Below are 27557 nucleotides of genomic sequence, written 5' to 3' on the forward strand. Positions count from 1 at the left end.
TTTCGTCTCCACTCCCCTTCCGGGCAAGCTTCACTCTCCTGCCTCATATCTTTGGAAACCTCTCAGTAGGCGGCCTTGATGTACTTACCAGACTTGGAGGGTGACTCTTTCACCATGCTGGTGACTGAAGCTCAGATAAATTGGTTGAAGTAAACTAAAGGAATATAAAAAATAAACCCCTTACTTCATATTTATAGAAATCACGAGGCACGGGATTCAAGTGGAGTTCAATTATTGTGTTATTAAGTAATCTTAAATATTTTTCACTCTTTGCATTAAATCCTCTTTTTTTATCACAACTATCACTTTCAAAAAATAAAAGAATCGGAGAACAAAATATATACACAAGAAATGTGTCAACACGAATCTCAAGACAATCTGTTGACCCAAGAAAAAATGACATGACAAATCTGACCCACCAGAAAGTGACTTGGGGACCCAGGAAAGCCGTCCGACTCATGCTAGCATGTATTCATCTGAACTGACCAAATGATACACACCCAGATGGCTTCCTCTGCTCAAGGGTACATTTACTCGAGGGTACAGTCTTCTCAACTGACAAGAGTTCCCATGGCTAAAATCGAGGAATGACAACCAACTTAAAATCATCTGGTCAACCAACATCAGCCTGATAGAGCCATCTTCCCACCTACCTCCAAGAATCCTATCGGTCGAATATACGTGAAGGGCCAACCGACCGACAGTCTCCATTCAAAAGGCCTACTAACAGTACTGATCCAGTCACCTCTTTGGCCCCAGTCAACAGAGCTAGAGAACGGTAAAACCCTGGCTCCACATGGGTTTAATTACTATTATAATTGTACGCCCCCCAATAAAACGGGTTGTAAATGCAATTTTCATTCACTGCTAACTCTCTGCAATAAATAGAGGGGTCTACTAATGTAATAGAACATTTTGCCTCTCTCTTCTCTCATATATAAAAAGAGACTTTAGGCTCTTCACCCTCTCCATGTATAAGAAATTCAAACATATAACAAAAGGTCATAGCAACTCGGGAATACCCCATTTTGCTAAGAGGGGCAGGTCACTATGAAATCATCTGCTCTCTTTTCTCTCTTTCCCACTCTTTCTCTTTTTTTCTCTTGGTTCAAATGCTCGAATTTTTAGGTGTGCCTCCCAGACAAATTTGAATACAACACTCATGTCATCCAGCCACACCTCACGGTTCCCCGCCCATACCCCATTACAAGCCGAACACCACCCACCACCCACCACTATCATCTATTGATCGTTGTGTCCGCCGCTGCCACCAATCGACCATGTATCATACATTAATTTCCTTGATATTAAAAAAAAAATCTCACATTTATTTTACATGAACCTATACAACTTCAAAACATTCTAATTGTACTCTTTTAGGAGAAAACCCAAACGGCCCCATAATTGTAATAGCAAAACCAATGCGTGGCGCATCGTAACTTGCCCCATCCGTTATGGCAAAGGGCCCGACGGCTCAGATTATGCGGCTGGGGCAATGAAAAGCGCGGGTGTCACTTTCGGAGCCAACCGACACAAGTCAAACCATGGTGGTGCGGCGGTCATTTATTCACGATCTGGGGATAAATCCGTCATTTAATGTATTTTGAAAAGCTAGGCACTGGGTAAGCACACTACTTGGCTAACCAGGCCTCTCTTAATAAAGAGCAAAGCGCACCCCACGCTCCCTCCTCTCCCGTTTATTTCTCCTTTTCGGCTTTGCTTCTCTCGTCCGTTAACATTTTTTCTCACCTCTGCTCGACGTCGAACACTTCGCGGGAACCGGCGGAAGTTTCCCGCCGCTCCACCGAGGTCGCCAGAGACCCTATCTATCGACTGGAGGAGGTAGGGATGAGGTGAGCCGAGCCGTCGATGGTTTGATGTCGTGATGGGAATCGAAGGAGGGGGGAAGGGGTTGATGGGAAGAGTGGGTTTTGGTGTTGCGGTGGGATGTGCGGTGGTTTCTTGCGCGATCGCGGTTATATTGGTTGGAAGACGAGGGAGGAGCCGGCGGCGGTGGGGAAGGGCGGTGGAAGTGGTTCGGGAGTTTGAGGAGGGATGCTCTACTTCGATCGGGCGGCTAAGGCAGGTGGTCGACGCCATGGCCGTCGAGATGAACGCTGGTCTCGCATCGGAAGGGGGTAGCAAGCTCAAGATGCTTCTCACTTTCATAGATAGCCTTCCGTATGGGTATGGTGGTTTCTTTTTAGCCCTACCCTTTTTTTCTTTTTGAATATTTTGGGTTTCTTGAGTTGATGATCATTTAATGAAGGGTGGGGCCTTTGAATGCTCGCGGTGCTGGATTTTGTCTTTCCTGATGGCTTATTGTGAAATTGGAGTTGGGTTTGGTGTGGTGGAAAAACTTGTTTTGATCATTTTATGTGATTGGAAAGCTTTACTGGTTTCTATCCAATGATTTGTTTTTATATTATTCATAGAGCATTGTTGAATGTGTTTTATATCTGGAAAGTGGTTGTGAGGTTACAGCAGTAATTTATTGAAAGTATATTTAAGGCAACGTTTGACAGCTTGGAAGTTTGACAGTACCCGGGCTTTGTTCATTTTGGTTCTACGATGCCTCGTTCGTTGATATTTTCCTCCATTTGTATCGATACATTGTTATGATTGTATTCACAAATGGTATGTTTTCTGGTATGTAAAGTTTCTTGCCAGCACAGCGTAGTTTTTTCTGTTCATTTGGGGATCATATTGCTTATATTCTTCTAGGGTGGCTGCATTTAGGGTTTAGTAATGAATTTTTTAATTGTTTCTTGTTTGGGAATCTTTTGCTTTCTGGCGATTTTCCATTGTTGCTGTCTTTGATGCAAGCATCTTGTTGGTACGTTGGTGTACTTTCAAGATGATTCAGATGTATAGGAAGCTTCAGGAAATTGCTGTGAAGAATAAAAATCCAATTTTTTTCGATGTATTCTCTGTTGGGGCCAATCAAAATTGAGCCGGTTGCTTTCTGCATCATTATATGCCCATTCTTATTTATTTCTGATGAATGTTTAGATGCCATATATTTCCAATGTAAGGCTATGTTTTTATCATGCTTTGAATAACATAAGAAATTTACTTTTTTGGCTACTTGTTAACGTTATTGGGCTTCAGTTTTACTTTTTGTGTGGAATGAAAAACGTAAAAGTTCTTTTTTATTTTTTAATTTTTATTTAGGATTTAAGATCCTAGAGCTGTTTGTGAACTAAGCTTTCCTTGGGAACACCCAAGTTAATTTGTTTAGTATAGACAAATTATTTAGTTTAAATTTGTAATAAATTAGGCTTTTATCTTGCTTTAATCTTCAATTTTTCCTTGCAATGTTAATATTGTCAGCACTCTGATTGTGTAATAATAAGTTGATAATTGAAACAAAAGCAAGTATAATTTTACTGTCAATCCACTCTTATTGGGCCATTGCATTGTAATCCCATTTCCTACAATAAAGCCATATGATTTTGCATTTCATTCTAATCGATAATTTTGTATTTGCTTGTTCAAGGAAATCAATATTACACTTATGATGCTTCACTTCTTCGTGCAGGAAAGAGTTGGGAACTTACTATTCTCTTGATCTTGGAGCCACCAATCTTAGAGTATTACGTGTAGAGCTTGGAGGAGCATCCTCCAAGATTTTCAGTCATCAATTTGAAAGCCATCCAATTTCCCCGTATCTGATGATGGGCACAGCTGAGGTAATTGAGCAGTAGGTTCTAACTGAATCTTTTTTCTCGTGATACAATGTGCTTATCTGAAAATTATTTCCATCAACTAATGATGCAGGAACTATTTGATTTTATTGCTATGACGCTGCAAAAGTTTGTAGAAAGAGTTGAAGGGTTCGAGCATTCACCTAATTTGACAAGGGAGCTTGGATTTACTTTTCCTTTTCCTGTTAGACAAATTTCAGTTTCTTCAGGCATTCTTATCAGATGGACAAAAGGATTTTCTATTGAAGATGCTGTAAGTTAAATTTGTATATTTAGATTTTCTTAGAAATTTATCATTGGTTTGTATTTGATATTGAAGTCAATTGCTGTGGCTATAGTTATTATTTATGGCTTATTATGCTACAGTGCTGTTTTTTAAAACAGGGTAACCTTTATCAATAAAAAGTCCATTTTTCAACTGTTTATTGTGTTTGGTGTAAAAAATGATGATCTGCAGTTTTTTTGAGATTTTAATTTGTAGTTGTGTAATGCATGCTGGAGTTTGAAATTATTTCCTTGTTTGATTCTGCTACTAATAAATGCCCTCGGGTAATTAAGATGTATTCTGAATTAGTGAAATCAGTCATGGGGCAATGCTTTTCATGAGTTGGAAATAAAGCTAAACATTGACATTTTTAGCTAACAAAGGTTTGTGTCAACTCTTTTGGAATAAATTTCAAATGAAAGTATCTCTCATTAATTCATTTGATAGTGATGCAGTTGATGACTTTGTATGATAAACTTATAGAAGAACATTTTTAATTCCTATTCTAGAAAAATATCTTATACCAGTTTGAGGATGATGTCAGGCAATAAGCTAATACAATTAGGGTAGTTAATATTTGAGGCACCAATTGAATGTTTTCCATATCTTTAAGTACCATTATTAACCCTTATTCTCCGTTTAATTGCTATTTATGCCATTACTGTATTTGCTCACAATTCACTTGCATTTGAATGTTTCCACTTGTAAAATATACTTTCTTATAGTAAGTACTTCCATTGACCCATTCAATTACCACTCTTTTCTGACTATTTTTACCATGTCACTTCTGGAGATATGTACTAGACTTACCATCCATTTACTTAATCAACACACTTGCCTGAAAGGAAGATGCTAGGTCAGGAAGTTTTGTAATAATTATCATCCTTTGAATTCGTAATTTTTTTATGATCTTCTTTGTTATGTTGGTTTACTTTTTGTTGCTTTCCTTGCATTTTTCTAATATCTTAGAAAACAAATGTGTCAATGTACTAACTTTTACAGCTTAACAACTTTTTACCCACTTTATATCAGTCTTCTATCTCTTTCATTCTTGTGGTTTTGTGATGTATAGAAAGTTTTGTTTCTGAAAAAAAAATCCATCAAATTAACTTGGAGAACATTTCCTTCACATTTGATAGTTATACTTGGAGTTTTCTAGCAATCTGCATCTTTCCTTTCCACAATGAGATTCTGTAACTCCAGGATATGAATATTTTTCTCACATTTGCTTTTGATATGCTTTGTACACATACTTGCTGTAGTGGGTATTACCGATAGTCCAAATATTAAGCTTGTATAATAAGTTTTGACTTAAATGATTTTGTTTTTATACATCCTTAACTCATAAGAAGGAAGAAACTAACTTTTAACTCGGAATGTAGATTGGAAAAGATGTTGCGCAATGTTTAGAAGAAGCAATGAGCAGAAGGGGACTAAACATTCGGGTTGCAGCATTGGTATGTTAGCTAAATGCTTCCTTAATTTTTTTTTCTCTCCTTCAATTGTTTTAGCATGGTTTTGATTTTCTTATTTTAGAAGTGGCGATGACATTTTTTGTCCATTTTATAGCCATAAATTATCAATATATGCTTTTCAAGGCTTGCCTTTTTTTCATGATTAGAATACACATGTAGTACATTTTAATATACATTCATACTCTGCTTTGCATGTGTTTTTTCCTCTTTTTGAGTTTTTTTTTTTTGTATGTATTTGGAGGAGAAATCTCTTTTGTGTGTGTATTATTTGATAGAAACCCCCTATGCTTATAATAAATGAATTAATAGGATCTGTCGAAGTATAAATAAATAAATATAGTTCACTAATATTATTATTTGAGTATATCTCTTAGTCAATATATTCTACGCTAATACTCTTCTTTAGGTTGGAGAATATATTTGAATTAGCAAGCATATGTATAAATTAGCTACATATTATTGTAAAACATGAAGAAGGTAATATATCCATCTATGAATTGTGACTATTATATTTGATATCGACACCTGAATAGAGTAGCGATCAACCTTACTATGTTTTATGCTTTCATGAAAACATGAATGGTGCCTCCTAACGTGCTCTATGAATAGAAATTGGCATACAAAGACACGACAAAATGCCAAAAGCCAAAGGAAAAGCTGACAAAAGGAAATTTAAGATAAGTGGAGAGGATGTTTTGAGAGGTGGAGAAAAGTACGGAGATGACTTGTGAGAAGTATCATCTCTTAAAGTATAGACTTGTTTGATAGTCAAGTCATAATAATGATAGCTGTTCTGAGAATGAATTTCCCAGAAAGATATATTGAATGGCCAGAGGATCCAATCCAGGAGTCATGTACAAAGCAAACATAACCTAAAACTCAAGTTGGAGAGGAGGTGACATCGCCAAAGATGTTAGATGAGATATGATTAAAATGTTAGCATGTAACATTACATCATGTCACACTTCGCCTGCCATGCCTAGAAGGAAATCGCTGGAACTCAATATGACACATGGAGTTAATAAATTTAGAAGGAATTCCAATATGTAAATATTTATTTGCAAAAAACATTCTCCATCAATAGATTATGAAAGCATTTAAATCCAATAGTACTCACTAGTTTATCCACCAAAACATAAATAAAATCCAACCTTATGGTAACTCATTCAAATAATAAATTACTATTGAATCAACTTTATAACTTCCAATCCTAATCACAATTCAATGATATACATCAAGCATGAGTATAGAAACTCTTCTTTATATTTTGCACAACTAATAACCTGAAAAATTATAATATATTGTATGAGCTTGTAAGAAATAAACTCGTTTCCTACTTATCAATGTATAAAATGGCAATGCTTAGGGCATTAATATGATCAATGAAAGCAAAAGAAGTAAAAATAGATTTTATATCATAATAGTTATAGTCAGCATATAAAATACATTATTTTTAAATATGATAACTATTTAATGGTGCTTATGTAGTACAATTCATAAAAATTCATTCTCACTTTGATGATCATTTCGCCCACATGTCAAAATATTTATTTGCAGCATATTATATTTATTCATTTATGAATGACCCATATGTCACTATTGTAATGCTTTTATATTTATTTATTTCTTTTTAATAGTTAGTCTTTTGATATATTTGGGATGGTTTCACAAACCCATGAAAATCGAATGCTTATCAAAAAAGCCGTCACTCGGAGCACCCACTAGTCTTTTTCCAATTACCAATACTTTATGCATCATGTAAACATAACTTCCTTTTTTGGATTTATATTATAATCACCCCATGGTTTATAAGGAATATCATGAATATCATGATTCGAGATATGTTCAATGTTGACGATATATATGTTCAAGAACCCCTTGTGAGACATTCAACATATAGAAGCACGAAGTGTTTATTATATGTTATCATTTGCAGTAGAAAATGAGTTAAACTAGAACCACATAAACTCTCAAGTATTATTAGTACCAATAGATTTATTCATAGTTGAAAAGCACATTTATTTCTTGATAGAAGATGTGGAATACAGTAAAAGGTGAGAAAATACTAAAAGAATTCAAATTGAATAGACATTCATGTGATTGAGAGTGATGATTAGGGGTATAATTGAGTCGAGCTCGAGCCATGCCATTTTTGAGCTCTGCTCGTCTGTTAAATTGTGAGCTTGGGTTTGAGTTTGAGGCGAGCTCGCGTTCATCTCATAGTGGTAGCAGTTGGCTTGCGAGTTCGAACTAAAAATTCAATTTTTGCGGGAGCTCATTGAAGAAGGTATTGGTGTCATGAGGAGGATGCAACAGCAGCTCACCAGAAATATATAGAAATGAATGGCAGTAGGCTAATCGAGTTGGCTCGTTAGCCAACAAGAAGAGTCGGGGCGAGCTCTATCTCTATTATGTGGCTTGATAAGCTCGGCTCATGAGCTCGTTAACGAGTCGACTTGGCTCATTTACACGCCTAGTAATGATCAACAAAAATGAAAAAATTACCAAAATCGTAGGTGGGTAAGGACATTACTCAAACCCCAAACATCAAAATGAAATAACTCGAGTGGGACAACACAGGGACTTGGCATAAAATCTAGGAAGAAAACTCCCAATGATGTTTGCCCTAACTTACATATATTGTATTTGACCTTTAATTGTAAAGAGGAGAGATAGTGAATATATAATAGAATTAGTAAACATACCAACATCATGCTGTGTCAAAATACTCAATATTTATAATGTTATAAGATGCAATCCTCAAGGTGTTTTAAGCAGTAAGCCATAAAAGTAAACTGTTAAATTAATGAAAATATAATATAATTAGTAATATACTAACATCAAAATATGACCATACAATAAAAACAATAACAACAAGCCTTTTTGCCCGGCTGGTTAGCTGCATGAATCCTTTTTCTCCATTGCGTCCTATTAAGTGACATATTTTCTTTTAATTCTAATAGATTAAGATCATTTTTTATACAATATGCTCAAGTCATTTATGATTTTATAAGTAAACATACCAACTTCAAAGTATGATCATAAATCAATAATATAAATCTCTCCCACTCTCAATACAATTTAAAAAAGTAGTCTAAAATTCTAGGATTATAATTTATGAATTTGTAAGTTCTCCCACTTTCATCACTTGAGGTTTTATCATTAAAATTTTCATTATGCTCAACTGTTTCCTCTCTTTCCTCTTCCTCATCTGTGTTAATATACTCCTAATCTTCCTCTTTATCTCCGATCTCAACTATCTTCCTCTTTCCTAATTAAACCAATGTTAACAATAACATAAATCAAATTTTAAAGATATTGATTTTTTTTAATTTCAATTTCTAAAGTTGTATGGTAACCTTAAATTAATTTAATAGCTTGAGAAGTGTTAAAAGTTAATGGAGCAATATTTTGCAATTATATCTTTGGCTTATTGTGATTAAAAAATGTCCTTTATATCTCAATTCTTCAAGTGTAGTGTGTGGTTGGGAGTTTGAGAGTTGTGGTAGATTCTTGGTTCGGTTTGCTTAGGTTTAGGTGTGGATAAATAACAAAAATTAATTAAATATATTAAATTCATAAATTGACATATTTAAATTACCTCAATTGGAGCTTTTGAGGCTTCTACCTTTTCAAAATTTCACAAAGGTGCCTTTTAGCCCCACTTAGATGTATCATAGTGCATTTATAAATTACGTTGAAGCACACCTCTAATTGCATATTTTTAACACGGACATACACACACACAAATATATATATATATATATATATACACACACATATATACATACAACACACCTCTAATTGCATATTTTTAAGGTAACGGTTGAATTAAATAGTTTTGATAAATTAGGAAATTTAGAGATAATATATATACCATAAAAATTATTTTTATGTATATGCATAAATTTTAAAAATAAAAGAAAAGATATTGATTTCAAGTTGGCACTCTTGGGTTTCGACACTCTCAGGCTTCGGCACTCTCAAGCTTCGGCACTTTCGGCCCCAGCACTCTCTGCTTGAGGATTTTTGGTCCTAACAATTTTATCAGTTGCTTGTTGGCATATTGATGTTTCTTGATCATTCATCATCAATTTGAGGGTGGATGTCAATCAGATAGGACGGAAATCAGACAACTAAATTAGGAGTTTTCTAGAATTAGAAACTTCCTTATTTAAATTATTTTCAATGTCTTTATTATCAATTTGAGGGGGGATTTTATCAGTTTCTTGTTGGCATATTGATATTTCTTGATCATTCAACATCGATTTGAGGTGGGATGTCAATCAGAAAGGACGGAAATCCGACAACTAAATTAGGAGTTTTCTATAATTAGAAACTTTCTTATTTAAATTATTTCTAATGTTTTTATTATCATTTATTTCTCTTTTAGTTGAATATTTAGATTAGGAATATGTATTATTAGGCTACCTAAAATAGATTATACATAATATTTTGTACCTAAAATAGATTGTAAGATTATGATTTAATGGAATGAAAGCAAAGGGAAAGGTCATTGAGTCAATTCAGAATTTAGCCTATTTTTCTCAAAACTTTGACAGAGAATGCTTTTTGTGCTTAGCTTTACTGTAAACTTCGATACCTAAAGGGCATTTACACACTTTTGTGGCGAACTCGCCTAAAACGATGACAAAGGGATAAGCTCGACAAAGTAGGCTTAGCACCAGTTCGCCAAATCAAGCTCAATATGGACTCATCTATCAAGTTTGATGAGAATAGATCGTCGACCAAACTTGAGGCAACAAGACACACACAGTTGGGTTTATAATGTTTACCCGCAAACAACAAGCTAGACTCAAGTGCATGTTACAAAAAATCCACTAAAGCTCAAAGATGGCATCTTTTCCGCTCATATTAGACTCCATAGGCCAAATCAGGCTAAATAAGCCGCCTATGACTACAAATGCAATCCAACATAATAAAAGATCTGATGACTTTTCCAACAAGTCAGTTACTCCATCTGAGTTTATATTAAGGTTGCAAGACTTTTGTTTTTTTTTCTTTGTACTTTTTATATACGTTGCACATTTGATAACATTTCTAGTAGCTCTCAATGGCCTAGATCCCTGTTTATAAGTAGGGGATTTTAAGCTGAGCCAATGGTTTTGTTTCTTTTATTCTCTTATCTTTCTATTATGTCAGAAATCCGATTTTAGTGGATTTGCTTCCTTTGCACATCATTTTCTTTTGCAGAAATCCGATTTTAGTGGATTTGCTTCCTTTGCATCATCATTTTCTTTTGTTTTTTTTCTCTTGAATTAGTAGAGTTTGTGTATAACTCACAAATAAGATCTAGATTCAACAAAGTCACTTTGATTAAAGAGAATCCTTATGTTCAAAGCGTGATATGAACGTTGATGATTATTTAGTTAATATTTATTTTTAGAACAATGTGATCTAAGGAAAGTTGTCTTCAATCATATGATTTAATTAGCAAGATTTGATCTTCCAAGAAGGTTTATTTTCGAGATATTTAATTTTATGGTATGGTTGTAAGAGAACTATTATACTCAATGAGCAACTCAATGTTCATTCATGTAAGGCTTATTAATTAAAGTTTTAGAGCTTGCAAATGAATAAAAAGATTTGAACATTGATTCGGTTGTTAATTTATATTCGTGTCTATACTCATTTAATATTTTACTAATAGCTTATTAAAAGTTTGATAAAATTCTCATTTAATGATATTTTAATTGTTTTTTTGATAATTTTTTATTTTATCATACTTTTCTTTTCTATACTTTATTCATTTTAATAATTATTTATATTATTAGATTTATAAATATGATGGAAATATTAAAGAAGGGCTAGCTTGATAACTTTTTAATATAAAATTTATTAACTATTAATAATAAAAATATTAACAAATATTGGAAGGACAACTTCATAACTTAATTATATTTAAAGTAAACGTCTTGTAATGAATGTGATATACAAGTAGCAAGATGGATGGATAAAACTCTAATTTTATTATTCATAAAATATTATAAATATTGCTTAGTGAATTGTGCTAATTTTGATAAAAAATAATGAATATATTTATTGTTAGTAGTAAAAGTTTATTTAAATTATTCTTATTCTATATATAATTATCAGACACTCTTGAAAATCTAAATTTGATTTACAACATTAATGTTGATTTACAACATTAATGTTTTTTTCCTTTTATAGATTAGCGTGTAGCTGTACAAATCTTTGCATAATTAGCTATGTAATATAACAGGAAATAGTTGCAAGCAATTAGGTAATTTTCTTATTTAAGATATAAGTAATTAGGCAATTTCCTTATTTAGGAGGTGGTATTCCTATAAGTAGATGTGCCTTCTAAAACATCAAAATATGAAGAAAGTATTTTCCTCTTTGTTTATATTTTCATGGTATCAGAGCAAGAATGAAATTCCCGGAAAACCCTAGCCTTCTCCTTTTCCAGTTGTGAAAAAATGCTTCTCTTTCTTCTATCATGTCTGAAAATAGAAATGATTCTGCTACCTGCACTCAGCCCTCCACCCTGTCGTCTACTTCCACACCACTCTCCTCTAGAACCGCCGAAAATCATCCAGTTCATATCACCACAATCTGACTCAATGGTGACAATTTTCTATGCTGGTCACAATCGATGAGGCTGTACTTTAGAGGAAGAGGGAAGATAGGCTACATAATAGGGGAAGTCCGTGAGCCAGCCACTACATATCCATCCCACGCAACCTGGGATGCAAAACTCTCCATGATATGACCTGGTTGATGAACTCTATGGAAAAGGAGATAGGCTCAAACTACATGTGTTACTCTACTGTCAAAGAACTCTGGGAGAATTTGGCCCAAATGTATTATGATATGGGTAACCAATCACATGTTTATATACTTTCCCTGAAACTTGGTGATATTCGTCAAGGTAATGATTTTGTCACAAAATATTTTAATTTTTTGAAGGGAATATGACAAAACTTAGACTTATTTAATGATCAAGAGTGGAAATGTCATGATGATGCTAGTAGGTATAAAATCATTGTTGATGCAAATAGAATTTCGAAATTTGTTGTTGTTCTTAATGAGGATTTTGACGAGATAAGGGGTAGAATTATTGGGAGAAGCCCCCTGCCTTCAATCCATGAGGCTTTCTCGGAAGTCCGCCGCGAAGAAACTCGAAGAGGAGTAATGCTCTACAGGAAATTCACTCCTACCAGCATGCCTAAGATCTAGACATTCAATTGTGAAGTTCATACCTGCAAGCAAAATGCTCCACAGTCACAAAAGAATGAGGAGAAACCTTAGGTGTGGTGTGATCATTGCAATAAGTCACGACACACTAGAGAAATCTGTTGGTATCTACACAGGAAACGTGTAGATTGGAAGCCACGGAACAAGCGCCAGCCACCTACCGCAAACACTGCTACTGAACAGATCAACCCATTTAGCAAGGAGCAAATCGATCAACTCCTGAATCTGCGAAACCCCGATTCCGTTACTGGTACTCCAAATTGTTCCTTGGTACATGCAAGTAGATAATTGAACCCTTGGATTATTGGTTTTGGAGCTTATAATTATATGACAAATTTACACCATTTATTTTATTCATATAACCCATGTTCTGGACATGAAAATGTTTGTATTGCGGACGGTAGTTTCTCTTCTATTGCTGGAAAAGGAAATATTAATCTGTCCAAGAGTATAGGTCTTAAATATGTACTTCATGTTCCAAAACTCAAATGTAACCTTGTATCCGTCTGCAAACTTTTAAAAGATTCTAACTGTCGTGTAATTTTTTGTGAATCTTCTTGTGTCTTTCAAGACCAGAAGTTGGGAATGATGATTGGGAGAGCTAAACAGATAGGAGGATTTTACTACTTTGCGAACACTATTCCTAGTAATAAAAAGGTTCAAGTTTACAACAGTATGAATTCAAACCCTACATTAGAAAAAATAATAGAATGACATCTTAGACTAGGCCACCCAAGTTTATCTTATCTATGACATCTATTTCCTCATATGTTGTTAATTGTATCTTACTTCAATGTGAAATGTGTTATTTGGTAAAAAGTCATCGCATAAATTTTGCTCCGAAACCATACTATCTTTCAAAGCCTTTTTTCATGATCCATAGTGATGTTTTGGGACCTTCAAAAATCAAAAAATCACACCAGATTATGTTGGCTTTATATTATAAGCAAGAAATTAGAAGTTGAAAAACTCTTTCAAGATTTTTACAACATGATTGAAACTCAATTTGAAACAAAAATATGCATCCTTAGAACAAACAATGAAATTGAATACTTTAATGAATGTTTAGGGGAGTTTTTAATAAACAAAGGCATAATTCATCAATTCAAATGTCGTGACACTCCACAACAAAATGAAATTGCTGAAAGAAAAAATAGACATTTACTTGAGTTTGCTTGGGCTATGATGTTTTCAATGAACGTTCCTAAATATTTATGGGAGGGTCATTTTAACAGCATCATATTTAATAAATCGAATGCTCACTCGAGTCTTATAATATACAACTCCTCTAAACAAACTGACAAACAGTTTTTCAATTCTACGAATGTCTTCAAATATTCCTTTAAAAATCTTTAGATGCACATGTTTTGTTCATATTCCAAATAAATTTCGATCAAAATTGGATCCAAAATCTGAAAATTGCATTTTTCTCGGATATGCTTCAAACAAAAGAGGTTACAAATGTTTTAATCCTTCCACAAAAAAACTTACATTAGTATGGATGTGATATTCGATCTGATCTTCATGAAAAAAAATTCCTTTCTTTCACAAAAATTAACTTCAGGGGAGTATAATACAGATGGAGAAGATGATTTTTGGCACATTTCTGATCCACTACCAAGAATTGTTCTGACACCAAACACACCTGAAGTTCTTAATAAAAATGAATCAGAAATAGTTGTTGAAAGTAATAAAAACCAGAGAATCCTAGTCAAAAGGCACCAAAAATTATCTTGTCTAACACAGGAAAAAATACTGCAGAATAAGATAACATAACTTCTAGTTTATTCTAAGAAAAGACTCGATAAAAGGAAAATGTTCAAATTGAATATTTAATTCCCTCCCAATCTGAAGAACTGAATGATGGTCCTCAAGAAACACAGGTAATTTCCAATCCTGACCTTGTTTTTTATCAACAAAAGCTCAAGATTTAGAAGTTATGAATCTGGATCTTTCTATAGCCTTTAGAAAAGGAGCACGTTCTTGTACCACCAAACATCCCATTACAAAATGTCTGTCCTACAAACAATTTCACACAAACATCAAGTTTTTTTTGTAAAAAGTTTCTCACCTGTCTGAACCCAAAACAATACAGGAATCATTCATGGATCTTCCACCAGGATTTGAGAAGAAGTTTGGAGAAGACGAGGAGTGCAGATTGAAGAAATCCTTGTATGGGCTCTAACAATCTCCTCGCGCTGAGGAGTGCAGATTGAAGAAATCCTTGTATGGGCTCCAACAATCTCCTCACGCTTGGTTTGAGAAGTTCGGAAAGGTGATTAAAAGTATAGATATACTCAGAGTCAAGTTGATCATACTATATTTTATAAACATTCAAAAACTGGTAAACTTTTTATACTTATTGTTTATGTCGATATTATACTTCCAAGAGATGATGCTATGATGCTTGGGAAATTGAGACATTGAAAGAAAGATTGACCACAAGATTCGAGATTAAAAATCTAAGACCGGTAAAGTACTTTCTCGATATTGAATGCCAGATCAAAGGAGGTGGTTTTTATTAATCAACGGAAGTATGTACTCGACTTGCTCAGTGAAATCGGAATGTTTGGGTGCAAAGCAACTGAAATCCCGATTAAACCAAATAAAAAGTTACAAGTTACAAGTGACAAATGAAATAGAATGAAATAGAATGAAATAGATGGTGTTAATAAAGAACAATATCAAAGACTGGTGGAAAGACTAATCTACTTTTCACACACTCGTCCTGATATAGCTTTCTTTGTTAGTATGGTAAGTCAGTTTATGCACTCTCCAAATGCTCGTCACTTGGATGTTGTGTATCGGGTTTTTAGGTATCTGAAAGGAACCTTGGAAAATGACTACTGTTCAAGAAAAATGAGCACTTACAGATAGAAGCATTTATATACGCGGATTGGGCTGGGAGTATTACAGATAGAAGGTCAACCTCTGGGTATTGTACGTTTCGAGGAGGAAACTTAGTAACCTGGAGGAGTAATAAGCAAGGTGTCGTGGCAAAAAGCAGTGCTGAAGCTAAAATCAGATCTGTGGCTCACGGGATATGTAAAGTTCTATGGATTAGGAGAATTCTTAAGTAGCTAAAAATTCATAGTCCACCACCAATGAAGGTATACTGTGATAATAAGTCTGCAATCGCCCACAATCCCGGCCTTCATGATCGAACAAAAGACATAAAGATAGACAAGCACTTCATCAAAGAAAAAATTGACAAAAGAGATATCTGCATGGTGTACGTTCATTTCCACAACCAAAGTAGAAGTTTTTCTAACGAAAGGTCTTCACAAGAGACAGCTCGACAGTTTAGTGTGCAAGTTGACTCTAAAGGATATTTTCATGCCAACTTAAGGGGGAGTGTCGAAAATTCAATTTGATTTACAACATTAATGTTTTTTCCTTTTATAGATCCGTGTGTAGCTGTACAAATCTTGCATAATTAGCTATGTAATATAATAGAAAATAGTTTTAAGCAATTAGGTAATTTCCTTATTTAAGATATATGCAATTAGGTAATTTTCTTTATTTATAAGGTGGTATTCCTATATGTAGATGTATCTTGTAAAGCATCAGAGTATGAAGAATATATTTTTCTTTCTTTGTTTATATTTTCAGGCACGATCAAAGCTTAGTTATGACTCAAACTCAAACTTGAAACTTGGGTCATGTTATGCTCAAATCAAGCTCATTAAAACAAGCAAATGAGCTTGAACACCATAATATTCGATTTGAGTCGATTCGTTTATGGATATTGTCCTTTAGTACTGTAAAGTTCTAGGTTTCTTTTCTTTTTTCTTTTTTTTTTTTGAATCTGCAAGCATTTTAAATTAACCTTGTAAACTCATAAATGGCTCCCAGGGGTCCAAAACATACGTTAGCAGTTTTCATTGGCCTACAGGGCCCAATCTTCACTTTTACAAAAGGACTTGGTCACCTCACTAGCCGAGCTCGCTTGACGAAGTGATCTGCCAAGCTCGCTTGCCGAGATGATCTGTCGAGCTCGCTTGCTAAAGTGATCTATTGAGCTCACTTGTCAAAGTAATCTGTTGAGCTCGCTTACCGAAGTGATCTGTCAAGACCTCCATGATTGCTACTCCAAATTCCCAAACCGTCAACAGGAAGAACCTCACTCAAGGATAAACATGTGTCTGTGTCTATTAAAGAGCCGCCTGACAATCACGTCGCCATCTTCTCACGAGGACATCATGGATAGGACTTTTGTCATAGAGTCTATATTTTATTTTTTTCTTTTTTCTCTCCATATCGGGGGATTTTTGTATCCATCTATCTCTATTTGACTATCTCTCGTTCTCTCCCCCTTTATTCAATCTCGTACTAAAGGCTAAGAATCGAGGTTTTGGGGAGGAGGGAACTTCCATTCCATTCATTATTTCTTTAATATTATGAATCCACAGACAACACAGTACCTTACGTCCTAAAAGAATTAAAAAAGCCTCATTCTTCTAAACTATTTTTGTGATCTCTCTTTCTAGGTTTCTCTCACTCTCTCTCTCTCTCTCATTATTTTTCTAGAAATTGCTGGAAGCAATCCCCAAAAAATGTCTACAGCACTGAGTTTACTACTCAAGAACCATGAGTATTAAGTTTTCCTCAAATCTAGGAAACCTTGACTCCATTAAATTTTTATTGAAAACCCAAAACCACCTTCAAGTTTCACTTCTTTTGTTGAACCCCAATTATCTGTTGGAATCAAGCCATTGCAACCCTTGTTATCTAGCATCCGATGTTCATTGACAGTCCTTGGATCCTTCTCTCAAAATTTGATCAAGTGGTTGCATTAATGTTCATGAGATAATACATGCATGTCTTTGTATAGGCTTTTTTTGTATCTATTTCTGTTATATTATATATAAGTAAACATATATTTGTTAAGCGTTTCTTAAACATGTTTTTTTTTTCTATTTTTTAATTCAAAAATTTGGTTTACGTATACTATCATTGCTTTGTCTTAAGTCCTGGATGCGAAAAGTGAGGATTGTGTCAGGTACTCGACGGCCAATATAAAATTTTGTCGAAAAATTATGATATGAATCCTTTAAATCATTGTGACCTCTCCTAGAAGTGACGGGCTATATGACTTAAATACAGTGAAAAAATGTAAGGGCTGCTACACCGAGACTCGAGCGTAGTGTTAAATAAGCAAGAGTTCCATATTATTTATAGATGCAAGCAAAAAAGTTAGTTCTTGATGCTAATATTAGGATTAAAACTTGGAATATAGGTACTCATGAATAATTTAATAGAATTAGTGGATATTATGGTTCATAGAAAGATAATATCTTATACATTTAAGAAATTAAATGGATTGGAGAAAATACTAAGAAAATTGATAGCTTAGGATTTAAATTTTGGTATTCATGAAGGAGTCGTACTAGAAATGGTATAGGTGTAATTATAAATAAGAGTTTGAAAGATATTATTTTTAAAATTAATTTAATTGGAAATAGAATTAATGCCCTCAAGATTGTATTGATACTAAGATGATTAATATTTTAAGTGTTTATGCTCCTCAAGTATAAATGATATCACTTGAAAAATAATTTTTTAATGGGGGAGATTTAAATGGATATGTTGATAGAGTGGTAGAAGATTTTAGTAATATTCATGGTGACAACTATTTTGGAGTGATTAATAAAGAAGGTCGAGTCATATTAAATTTTTTTAGCTTATAATTATATTATTGCTAATACTTTATTTTAAAAAAAAGAAGAGCATATTATTACTTGTGAAAAAAGGGTATCGTCTAGATTATAAAGATTATAAGGTCATTTCAAGTGAAAATTTAATTACTCAACATCGATTAATTAGCTTTAGTTTTTAAGATGAATGGTTGGAAGATAAAAAGAAAATGAATATTATCATAGAATTACATAGGGGTGTTTAAAAACAAATAAAATTATTTTTATGACTAAACTTTAAAGTTTGGGGTGTTCATGAAAAAATTAATGTTATGTAGGATAAAATAACAAACACTATTGAAAAAGTAGTAAATGATGTATTTGGAAAGAAAAAATTTTTGTAAATAAAAATAGTTGTTGGTTGAATAATAATGTACAGAAAAAGATAAATTATAAGGAATTTGTTATAAAATTTGGTTAACTATAAAAACTTAGATAATTGGAGAAAACATAAGGTGGTCATAGGGCGTCTAAGAGAATAATTTATGATGCTAATAATTTTATTTTTAGTAATGTTTATAATATATTAGATATTAAAGAGGGTGAATAATATATGAATAAAGTAGCCGAACAAATAAATAAGAAAAGTAAAAATTTAATTTAAGTATAATGTTTTAAAGATGAAAATCAAAAAGTTTTTTACTTGTATGTGGATATTCAACGTAGGTGGATGAGATATTTGATACATTTTTTTTATGAAAATTTTGAAAATATGATTAACTTTAGTGATTTTAATATAGTTAATAATAATAATTGTTTTATTTTAATAATCGCATTAGCAGAAAAGAAGTTAATGAGGATTTAATGAAAATGAAAGGTGAAAAATAATTTGAACATGATAGTATTCCAATAGAAGTGTGGAAATATTTAGGAGATATAAAATAAGTAGTAGAGGAGTACGTTGGTCCCTATTTTTAAGAATAAAGTGGATGCAGTAGAGTGTGCAAATTATAGAGGAATTAAGTTGGTGTGTCATACGTTAAAATTATTGGAGAGTATAATTAAGCATAAGATTAACACTTGATACAAAGATTTCAAAATCAATTTGGATTTATACTGGGCAAGTCAAGTATGGAAGCTATACATTTATTGGGATGTTTGATCGAGAAGTACAAAGAGAGTAAGGAGGATTTGTATATGATTGTTGTTGATTTAGCAAAAGCTTATGATAAAGTTCTAAGAAAAGTTCTTTGAAGAGTTCTAGAAAAGAAAGGTTTTGTTATGATTCAAGTCATTAAAGATATGTATATTATAGTTGTGTTGTTACTTGTGTTCGAATAGGACGATTTATCAACTATTTTCCTATTTTAGTTGGATTACATCAGGGATTAGCTTTAAGCCTATATTTTTTTGCTTTAGTTATGGATGCTCTTACTAGACATTTATAGGATGATGTACTTTGGTGTAAATTTTTTTGTTGATGATATCCTTCTTGTGGATAAGACCAAAGAAAGAGTTTAGGAAAAACTTGAATTATGGAGGTCAACTTTAGAGTTTAAAGGTCTTATTTTGAGTATATCTATAATTGAATACATGGAATGTAATTTTAGTAGTAGTAGATCCAGTGACAGAGTTGTAATAATGGATGATCAAATCATTAAAATGAGTGAATGTTTTAGATATCTTCGGTCTGTTTTTCAAAGTGATAGTGATATAGATGGGCATGTTAGTAGATTTCAACTTGGCTTGTTGAGGTGGATGAATGCATTGGGGCTATTGTATGATAGAGAAGTACCACTTTGACTTGAAAGAAAATTTTCTGACATGGAGGTGAGACTTGCAATGGTTTATGGCACAGAATGTTGTCCTATAAAAGAAAAGCATAAAACTAAGTTAAGTGTGACTGAGATGAGAATGCATAGGTGGATGAGAGGTTTTACACTGAGAGACAAAATGTGAAAAAAATATATCAGTGAAGGGGTTGGTGTAACTCCAGCGGCAATAAGATTAGAGAGGTCATCTAATATGGTTTGTTCACATTAAATGCCAGCCATCTGATGACCCTATTAGGAGATTAGTTGTTTTAGATTTGACTTATGTTAAGAAAGGTAGAGGTAGACCTAAAAAGACTTGGACGTGTATAAAATAGTTAAGAAAGGTAGAGGTAGAACTAAAAAGACTTGGACGTGTATAAAATTTGATCTTAATTTATTAGAAATAAATGAAAATAGGGCACAATAAAGAAAAAGGATTCGCGTAGCCGAACTCACTTAGGGAATAAAGGCTTGTTGTTGTTATTGTTCTTGTTGTATAGATTTGGTTTATGTTAAATTTCTGGACTTGGTTTGTCAATAAGTCGTCTTTGAATAGTGTTTACTTTGTTCTCTGTTTAAACAGGTTAATGATACTGTGGGTTCATTAGCTCTAGGTCATTATTATGATGAAGATACGGTTGCAGCGGTAGTTATTGGAACAGGAACCAATGCCTGCTATGTGGAACGTACGGAGGCAATTATTAAATCTCAAGGCCTCCTTACCAACTCTGGTGGCATGGTATGTTTAGTGCTTTTCTTCCAAGTATATGCATTATGGTTCATCAAAATTTGTTGGAAGATTTACATAAAAAACACTCAATTCTTATGTATTTACATATGTAACACCTAAACTTCAATTTTTACATACATACCACCTTACCTAGGCATGAACAGGTGTATTTCACTTTTAAAATCTAAAATGATGGTATTATTTATGTGATATGAAAGATTTATATGGTATAAATCTAAAAAAATAGACTTTATTTGTTAGATATGTAAATAGATAGGAATTGAGTGGTATATATGCACATTATACAAATTTATATTTTTGGCTGTTCGTGTCCTGAATTGGGAGTTTTCATTAATGCTATACTTTCCCTTTGTCATGATTAGGTTGTTAACATGGAATGGGGAAGTTTTTGGTCATCTCATCTGCCGAGAACTCCTTATGATATTGCTCTTGACGATGAGAGCCCTAATCAAAATGACCAGGCAAGCATTTTATGAGCTGCTTGTAATTTAATTGAAGAGATACATTACGGATGCATTTCTTCTTTTTTATAGGGCTTCGAGAAAATGATTTCAGGAATGTATTTGGGAGACATTGTAAGAAGGGTGCTCCATAGGATGTCGCAGGAGTCAGATATTTTTGGAGATGCTGCTCGCTATTTGGCTGTGCCTTTCATTCTAAGGTACATAAATGCAATCCTGCATTTTTTTTTTCTCTTTTCCTCGTTCCCTTCTTTTTGAGTTCAGAGTTGCTTTATAAAATTCAGTTCCTAGTTGAATTTAAAGGCTATATGTGCTACCTTTTAAGTAGACAGTAGTTGGATGGAATTTCTTATTTTCTTGTTCTCTCAATCTCCTGCATTTGATTGGAAAAGAATGCTTGGGCGTGTAAAATTACACTTTGTTTACCGTTCTTATTCTGGCTAATTTTATGCTCTATTTTAAAAATTAAAAAAAAATAATAACTTGATCTAAGGAGGATTATAATATGTACATACTTGTGGAGCATGTATGAGTAGGAATCTTGTTGAAGGCTGGAAGGTTGCAGTCTTACTCATTTAGGTTTACATTTTTTTGTGTACTTTATTTTGAAAATAAAATGTTTTTAGTAGTTAGTTGTAGCAATTATTATTTTTGAACCAATGGTTTTTTTTTCTTACCTGTTTTTTGGTTCATTATTCTCAATATTTTAATTGTGGAAGATTGACCTAGTGGCTCGTGAACTTTATGGTTGCCATCCTGCTCACTATTATTTCTCATTTCCTTCTTTCTCCTTTCTTTTATTCTATTGCTGTTTTCTTCTTCCAATTTATTAGAACTAAATGAAAGTATGACACTAAGGGTCTGTTTGGCACAGCTGGAGATTTCCAGCTTTTCAGCTACAGTTGCGCTGCCCTAGGAAGTTTTTGTGGGGAAGCTGCTGCGGGAAAGCTGGTTGATTGTTTGTTGCAACTGTTTCTGAAAAAATAATCATTTTGTTCTTGTTTAGTTAAACTGTTTGAAACAGAACAATAGCAATCTTATATATGATATATCAGAAGCCGAAATTTACTTTACAAGTTAAACATGCAAAAAATAAATTTCTACAATTTTTAGCCAATCCCAGATAAGTTTGATACTTTTAAGGAAAAAGTTCAAATAAAAACAGTCAAGAATTACAAATATTCATCTCACGTCACAGTTAGTATAAAAAAAGTAAAAAAATAGTCCAGAATTACAGATATTATTCAACTTTATCTTGTTGCAGTATACCCACATCATCACATCGTGTTAATAAATAAATTTAATATGGAGATGAAACATAAAAAAAGTTTTTAAAATTACCACATGCTTTGAACAAAAAAACCTTAAATATCATCAAACAAATCAAAGGTCAACTAAAAAATTAAAGCTACTCCAAATATTGACAGTATATCACTTAAGATCCTTGAATTTCATCTAATCCAAACCAACCTTCAAAAGAAAGCTAATTAAAAGAATATATCACAGGCATTGTTCCAATTGTAGAAGGACCAAACAACAATATAAAAGCATCAATTTTGGCTAATTGGCATGATGCAGATCAAATCTCGCTTAAATGCAGCCCAAATCGTGTTTACCACAAAGCTCCTAAGGCTTCTATTGTAGTCCTGAAGATACAAAGAAGATGAAGAAAATTTTCATTAAACGTCAAATGGCAGAGGTAGTGATGCTCCAAGTACCTGAACATTGCCATAAGGATCTCTTTCCAAGGATCTCTTTCCAAAAGAAGCTTTCCTGGATTGCTTGGGGAAGGAATTCAAACAGCGTAAGAGGCTGTTGTGTGAGCTTCTTATTCCACTGCCCATCTTGGTCAACAACACCATGAGCCAATATTTCATTTAGCTCTGAAATAAGAGTCTGATCCTGAATCACAGATTTCCAACAAGTAAAATATACATATCCACTGCCGCTTGGACTTCTTCTCCTTGACCACGCTTGAAGGAGCAGTTTTCTTCTCGGCCACCTCATTGCCAGTGTCTTCCTCAATCTTTAGCCGTAAGAGCCGTTCTCGACGGAGGCGGCCGGAGATATTCAACCTTCATCGGTGATCGCCTTAGCAACTAGTTCCTCCGCTAATTTGGGTGGAGGTTGATAAGGGTTTTCAAGTGGATAATCGCCATTTTTTGGATGGATCGGCAAAGGGAATTAGGTCCATGACGAAGGATGGAACGGATGAAGGGGCACGGGGGTAAAAATAGCGTCGAGGAAGTTGCGCCGCGGCATATACCCGGCTTTCGGCTTTTGCACCAAATCACGCGAAGTTGCTGCAGCAACGCCGCCCCAAACCGAAAAAAAAAACGTGGTGCCGTACCCCCCCCCCAAACGTAGCCTAAATAGGACGCAATGGAGAAAAAGGATTCTTGTAGCCGACCCCACGTAGTGGGATTAAGGCTTTGTTGTTGTTGGTGGTGGTGTTTTCTTCCTCCAAAACGATTTTGATCTAATAATAAATGCTCTTAAATCTAAAAACATATTGAAATTCTTACTCTAGTGTTTTTACTTTATTTGATCAGCTAGATAAGGCTGTTTTTATTTAATAATACTCTTATATGGTTAAATTAGAACATGATTTTCCCAATTTCATGGTTTTAATGAATGTTGAATTTTATGTATTCTAATTAGTAGCTTAGTTTATGGTATGTTTTAAGTATTTCTATAGCAAGATTACACCTGATTTCACAAGTCTTAACCTAGATGTCACATTACATGATAATACTAGACATTCCAAGGCCATCTCTTGTGTTTATATCATTCTGTCGTCCAAAGACTGTAAAAGCACCCACATGAAATTTCATTTAGTTTTTTCGTTATTCCTTTAGTTCACTCTACATCAAGAAGCCTTTAGTTTTTTTACCCCCCTAAATAATGTTTGTGATGCTATAGGTCTTATAGCCCAAGTTAAAATTTAGAAGGCATGACATAACTAAAATAATTTATGCCCTCATCAATTCTCTGTCACTATTTCTCTTCTCAAAGGAGTGATATCAATACAACCCAATGTAAATAACACGCCCTATTCGTTTTGGATCCTTGAATGATAAATGATACTGACAAACTAAAGGTCAATGTGATTTTGAAGGAACATAAATGAATTTATCCAGAAGTAGTGATGTAAAGTATCGATGGTTGTGGTTCTCTTGGAAACTTAGAAAGTCCTCATGGATAAGCATCAATGCAAAATAGTTGAAGCTAAAATCATTCGACCTGGTAATGGATTTTCAATATAAAAGGTATGAGTAATACTCTGTCAATGTGTAAAATAAGTACATAAATGTGAGTTCTTGGTTTTCTAATATTACATTTAAGGCTTAGAGACTCTAGTAGAGAAGTTCAAGTAGGTGGAGTGCAAGTAGCATATATGATAGCTTTTAAAATATGGATGCAATGTCCTTCATTGTCACCCATGCAGAATAATGAGCAATCATGATAAAATCATACTTTATTTTCTATGTTAATTTCTTTACCTTTATCAATTTATAACTCATGTTAATGATAATTGCGTAGCACAACAAAATTTGATGTATTTTTAAGTGATGGCATGAGACCCAGAAGCCAGAGTTGGATTGATTTTGAAATGATTCCATATATTCGCACTCATGTTTGAGCTCAGGCTCAAAATCAAACATATTGTAATGCACAGATAAATTATATGAGAATATATTTTTCTTTATAGGATAGTTTAGGTCTAGTTCAAGGTTTGAAGGAAAGTTGATAATTTCATATATCACAATTTCCTTAATAGGATCTGGTTTGATTTCATTTGAGATATGTTTTGGTGCATGTTTGATAATTTTGGTGGGATGACTGCCTGGCGGTTAGATTTATGTTCTGGATTCCCAGTCCATAGGATTAGTTTATGGATTTCAAGACGTAGTTATTATTATTCATCATTCTCATAGGAACATCTATAAAACTTTTGTTGATAGTTCTTATATTTTATTTGGATAACAATTCTCTAGAAGTCACTATAATTAGTTTCTTCCAATGGAGGAATTAACTAGTATATCATAGAATTATTTTGTATAAATAAAGGTGTAAGATTCTTAGTGAAATACACAAGAATTCACCTCTATTTTTTAAAATATATAATCCTTCAAAGTATGAACTGAAATAATGGGTTGTATATGCATCAAAACTTCATCTGCAAATTCCAACTATACTGAGTATTGATAGTGGCATGTGGCTTTGGCACTCACATTAGACATCCAAACTTTATTTACCTTAAAAAATTATCTATTCGCCAACAAGAAATTTAATTTAATGTGACTTTTATCATCTAGCTAAGCAAACATAATTCCCATCCCAATTGACACTAGAAATGTCCTTAACCTCTTTTGTCTATGGTGATTTGTGGGACCATCTAACTTCAAAAAAATCTCTAAAACAATGTGGTTTGTTTCCTTCACCAACAATCCCAAATACTTCACTTGGACTTCTTTTTTTTTTTTTTTTTTTTTTTTTTTGTCAAAGAATAATCCAAAGTGATACAAATTTTTAAACATTTAAACTCCTTGGTTCACATAAATTTTTAATCCAAATCTTATGTTATAAAAATTGATAATGTCAAAACTTTCTTTGAATTGATCTTAGAAAAGTTTATATCCTACATTAAGGGATTATTTACCTAATCTTAGACTAACATTATCATGTTCCCAACTATTTTGAGAAGTTGTGTTGATAGATATGAATTACATTTCTCTGACTTTATTGTAACAAGGGACAAACTATGCAAAAGGGCTAAATGACTCGAATCGGAACAAATACTATGTTGTTTAAGCTCATATATTTATATCTTTTATTGGGCTTGTGCCAGGCTTGAATATAACAAGACTTTCAAAAAAAAGTTTTGATTTTCTTGCTAAGTTTGAGCCATAATTGAGCTTTAATAGTTCCTAACTAATTTTATGTAGGACAAAAATAATTAAATAAAGTTTTATTACTAATAATGAATGCATTAATAAGTTTTTAATTAAAATTAACAAATAATTTACTGGGCAGTATCTATCTTATTTTATGAATAATAAAATTAGACTTTTATCCTTTCATCTAGCTACTTCCTTAGTATGTTCATTATAAATTCATATAAAATAAAATTAAAATTTTTAGCTGTCCATCTAATATTTGTTAATCTTTTTATTATTAAATTTTAATAAAGCTTATAATTACATTTTTTAATCTCTCAATTTAGCAATATTTTATTCTCATCTTATTTGTATTTCTAGTAATATGAATAATTTTTGAAGTGTATACAATTAAAGAATAATCTATGTTAGGATGAATAAATTAACAAAAAGCAATCAAGTCATTATTAAATGAGTGTGTTATCAAACTTTTAGTGAGCTTTTGGCTAAACCATAGATGAGTATGCCTATGATATCTCAAGCTTTAAAATTTGTTTAATAAGCCTGATATGATGAGTATTAAGTTGTTCATTCAGCATTCGAGTTCACTTGCTATGCAGTGAAATATCTCAAAAAGAAACTTTCATGGTGTATCAAATATTGCTAATCAAAGTAAATCATAGAAGATATCCTTTTTGAGATCACATTGTTCTAAAAATAAAAAAGTGACTAAATAATCTTTAATGATCCCAGTACCCTTTAAATTAACCAACGCAATATCTTGAATCAAATAAGACAGAAATCCCTGCTAATCTAAATGACGCCCTTCGATTATTGAAGTCTACCTAAAGCCAAGCCTATAAAGCATTCTTGCCCATGGTTTAATTCATGTGGATGTGCAATATTGCTAGCACAAAAAGGCCACCGTTCAACTAGTGCCCTCCCGTTTAAGCTATTTTTCCCATAAAAAAGAAATTCTTATTGATGGGAAAAACCTACTTGATAATGCCACTTGATTTTACAAACCAGTTTGTCCCCTCTTTTACATGCACCTCTTCACTACCACCAATGTGTTCCTTTGTTGCTTCTCATCGACTGTTACCATCTCTAACTATTAAAGTTTATCATGTTTACCATCTATTATTGTTGAAGTAAAGTACGATAGATGAATTTCTTTGTTTTAATTTTGATTTTTTTTAGGTACCAATCCTTCATGAATATTGATATTTTAGCCACAAAACCAATTTGTCTAAATCATAAGGCAATTAACATTCTATTGTCTCATTAAACTAATAATTGCATTGCCAAATTAGTCTTTTTGGGAAAGAG

The 27557-nt window shown here is 33.1% G+C and overlaps 1 protein-coding gene across 1 annotated transcript in view; it reads left to right on the top strand.

Moving 5' to 3' along the window:
- The first annotated feature begins 1676 nt into the window (after window positions 1-1676).
- The window catches only part of LOC110018343 (hexokinase-3-like), a 28716-nt gene continuing 2835 nt past the window's right edge, over window positions 1677-27557 (top strand). The window contains exons 1-7 of the mRNA XM_020715628.1: window positions 1677-2187; window positions 3542-3692; window positions 3781-3960; window positions 5355-5429; window positions 20720-20875; window positions 21250-21348; window positions 21421-21548. Of these exons, the coding sequence (XP_020571287.1) occupies window positions 1886-2187; window positions 3542-3692; window positions 3781-3960; window positions 5355-5429; window positions 20720-20875; window positions 21250-21348; window positions 21421-21548 (1091 nt within the window). The 5' untranslated portion in view covers window positions 1677-1885. The remainder of the gene's footprint in view (window positions 2188-3541; window positions 3693-3780; window positions 3961-5354; window positions 5430-20719; window positions 20876-21249; window positions 21349-21420; window positions 21549-27557) is intronic.

This window comes from Phalaenopsis equestris, unplaced genomic scaffold, assembly GCF_001263595.1.
Source record: "Phalaenopsis equestris unplaced genomic scaffold, ASM126359v1 Scaffold000012, whole genome shotgun sequence".
Taxonomy (NCBI): domain Eukaryota; kingdom Viridiplantae; phylum Streptophyta; class Magnoliopsida; order Asparagales; family Orchidaceae; genus Phalaenopsis; species Phalaenopsis equestris.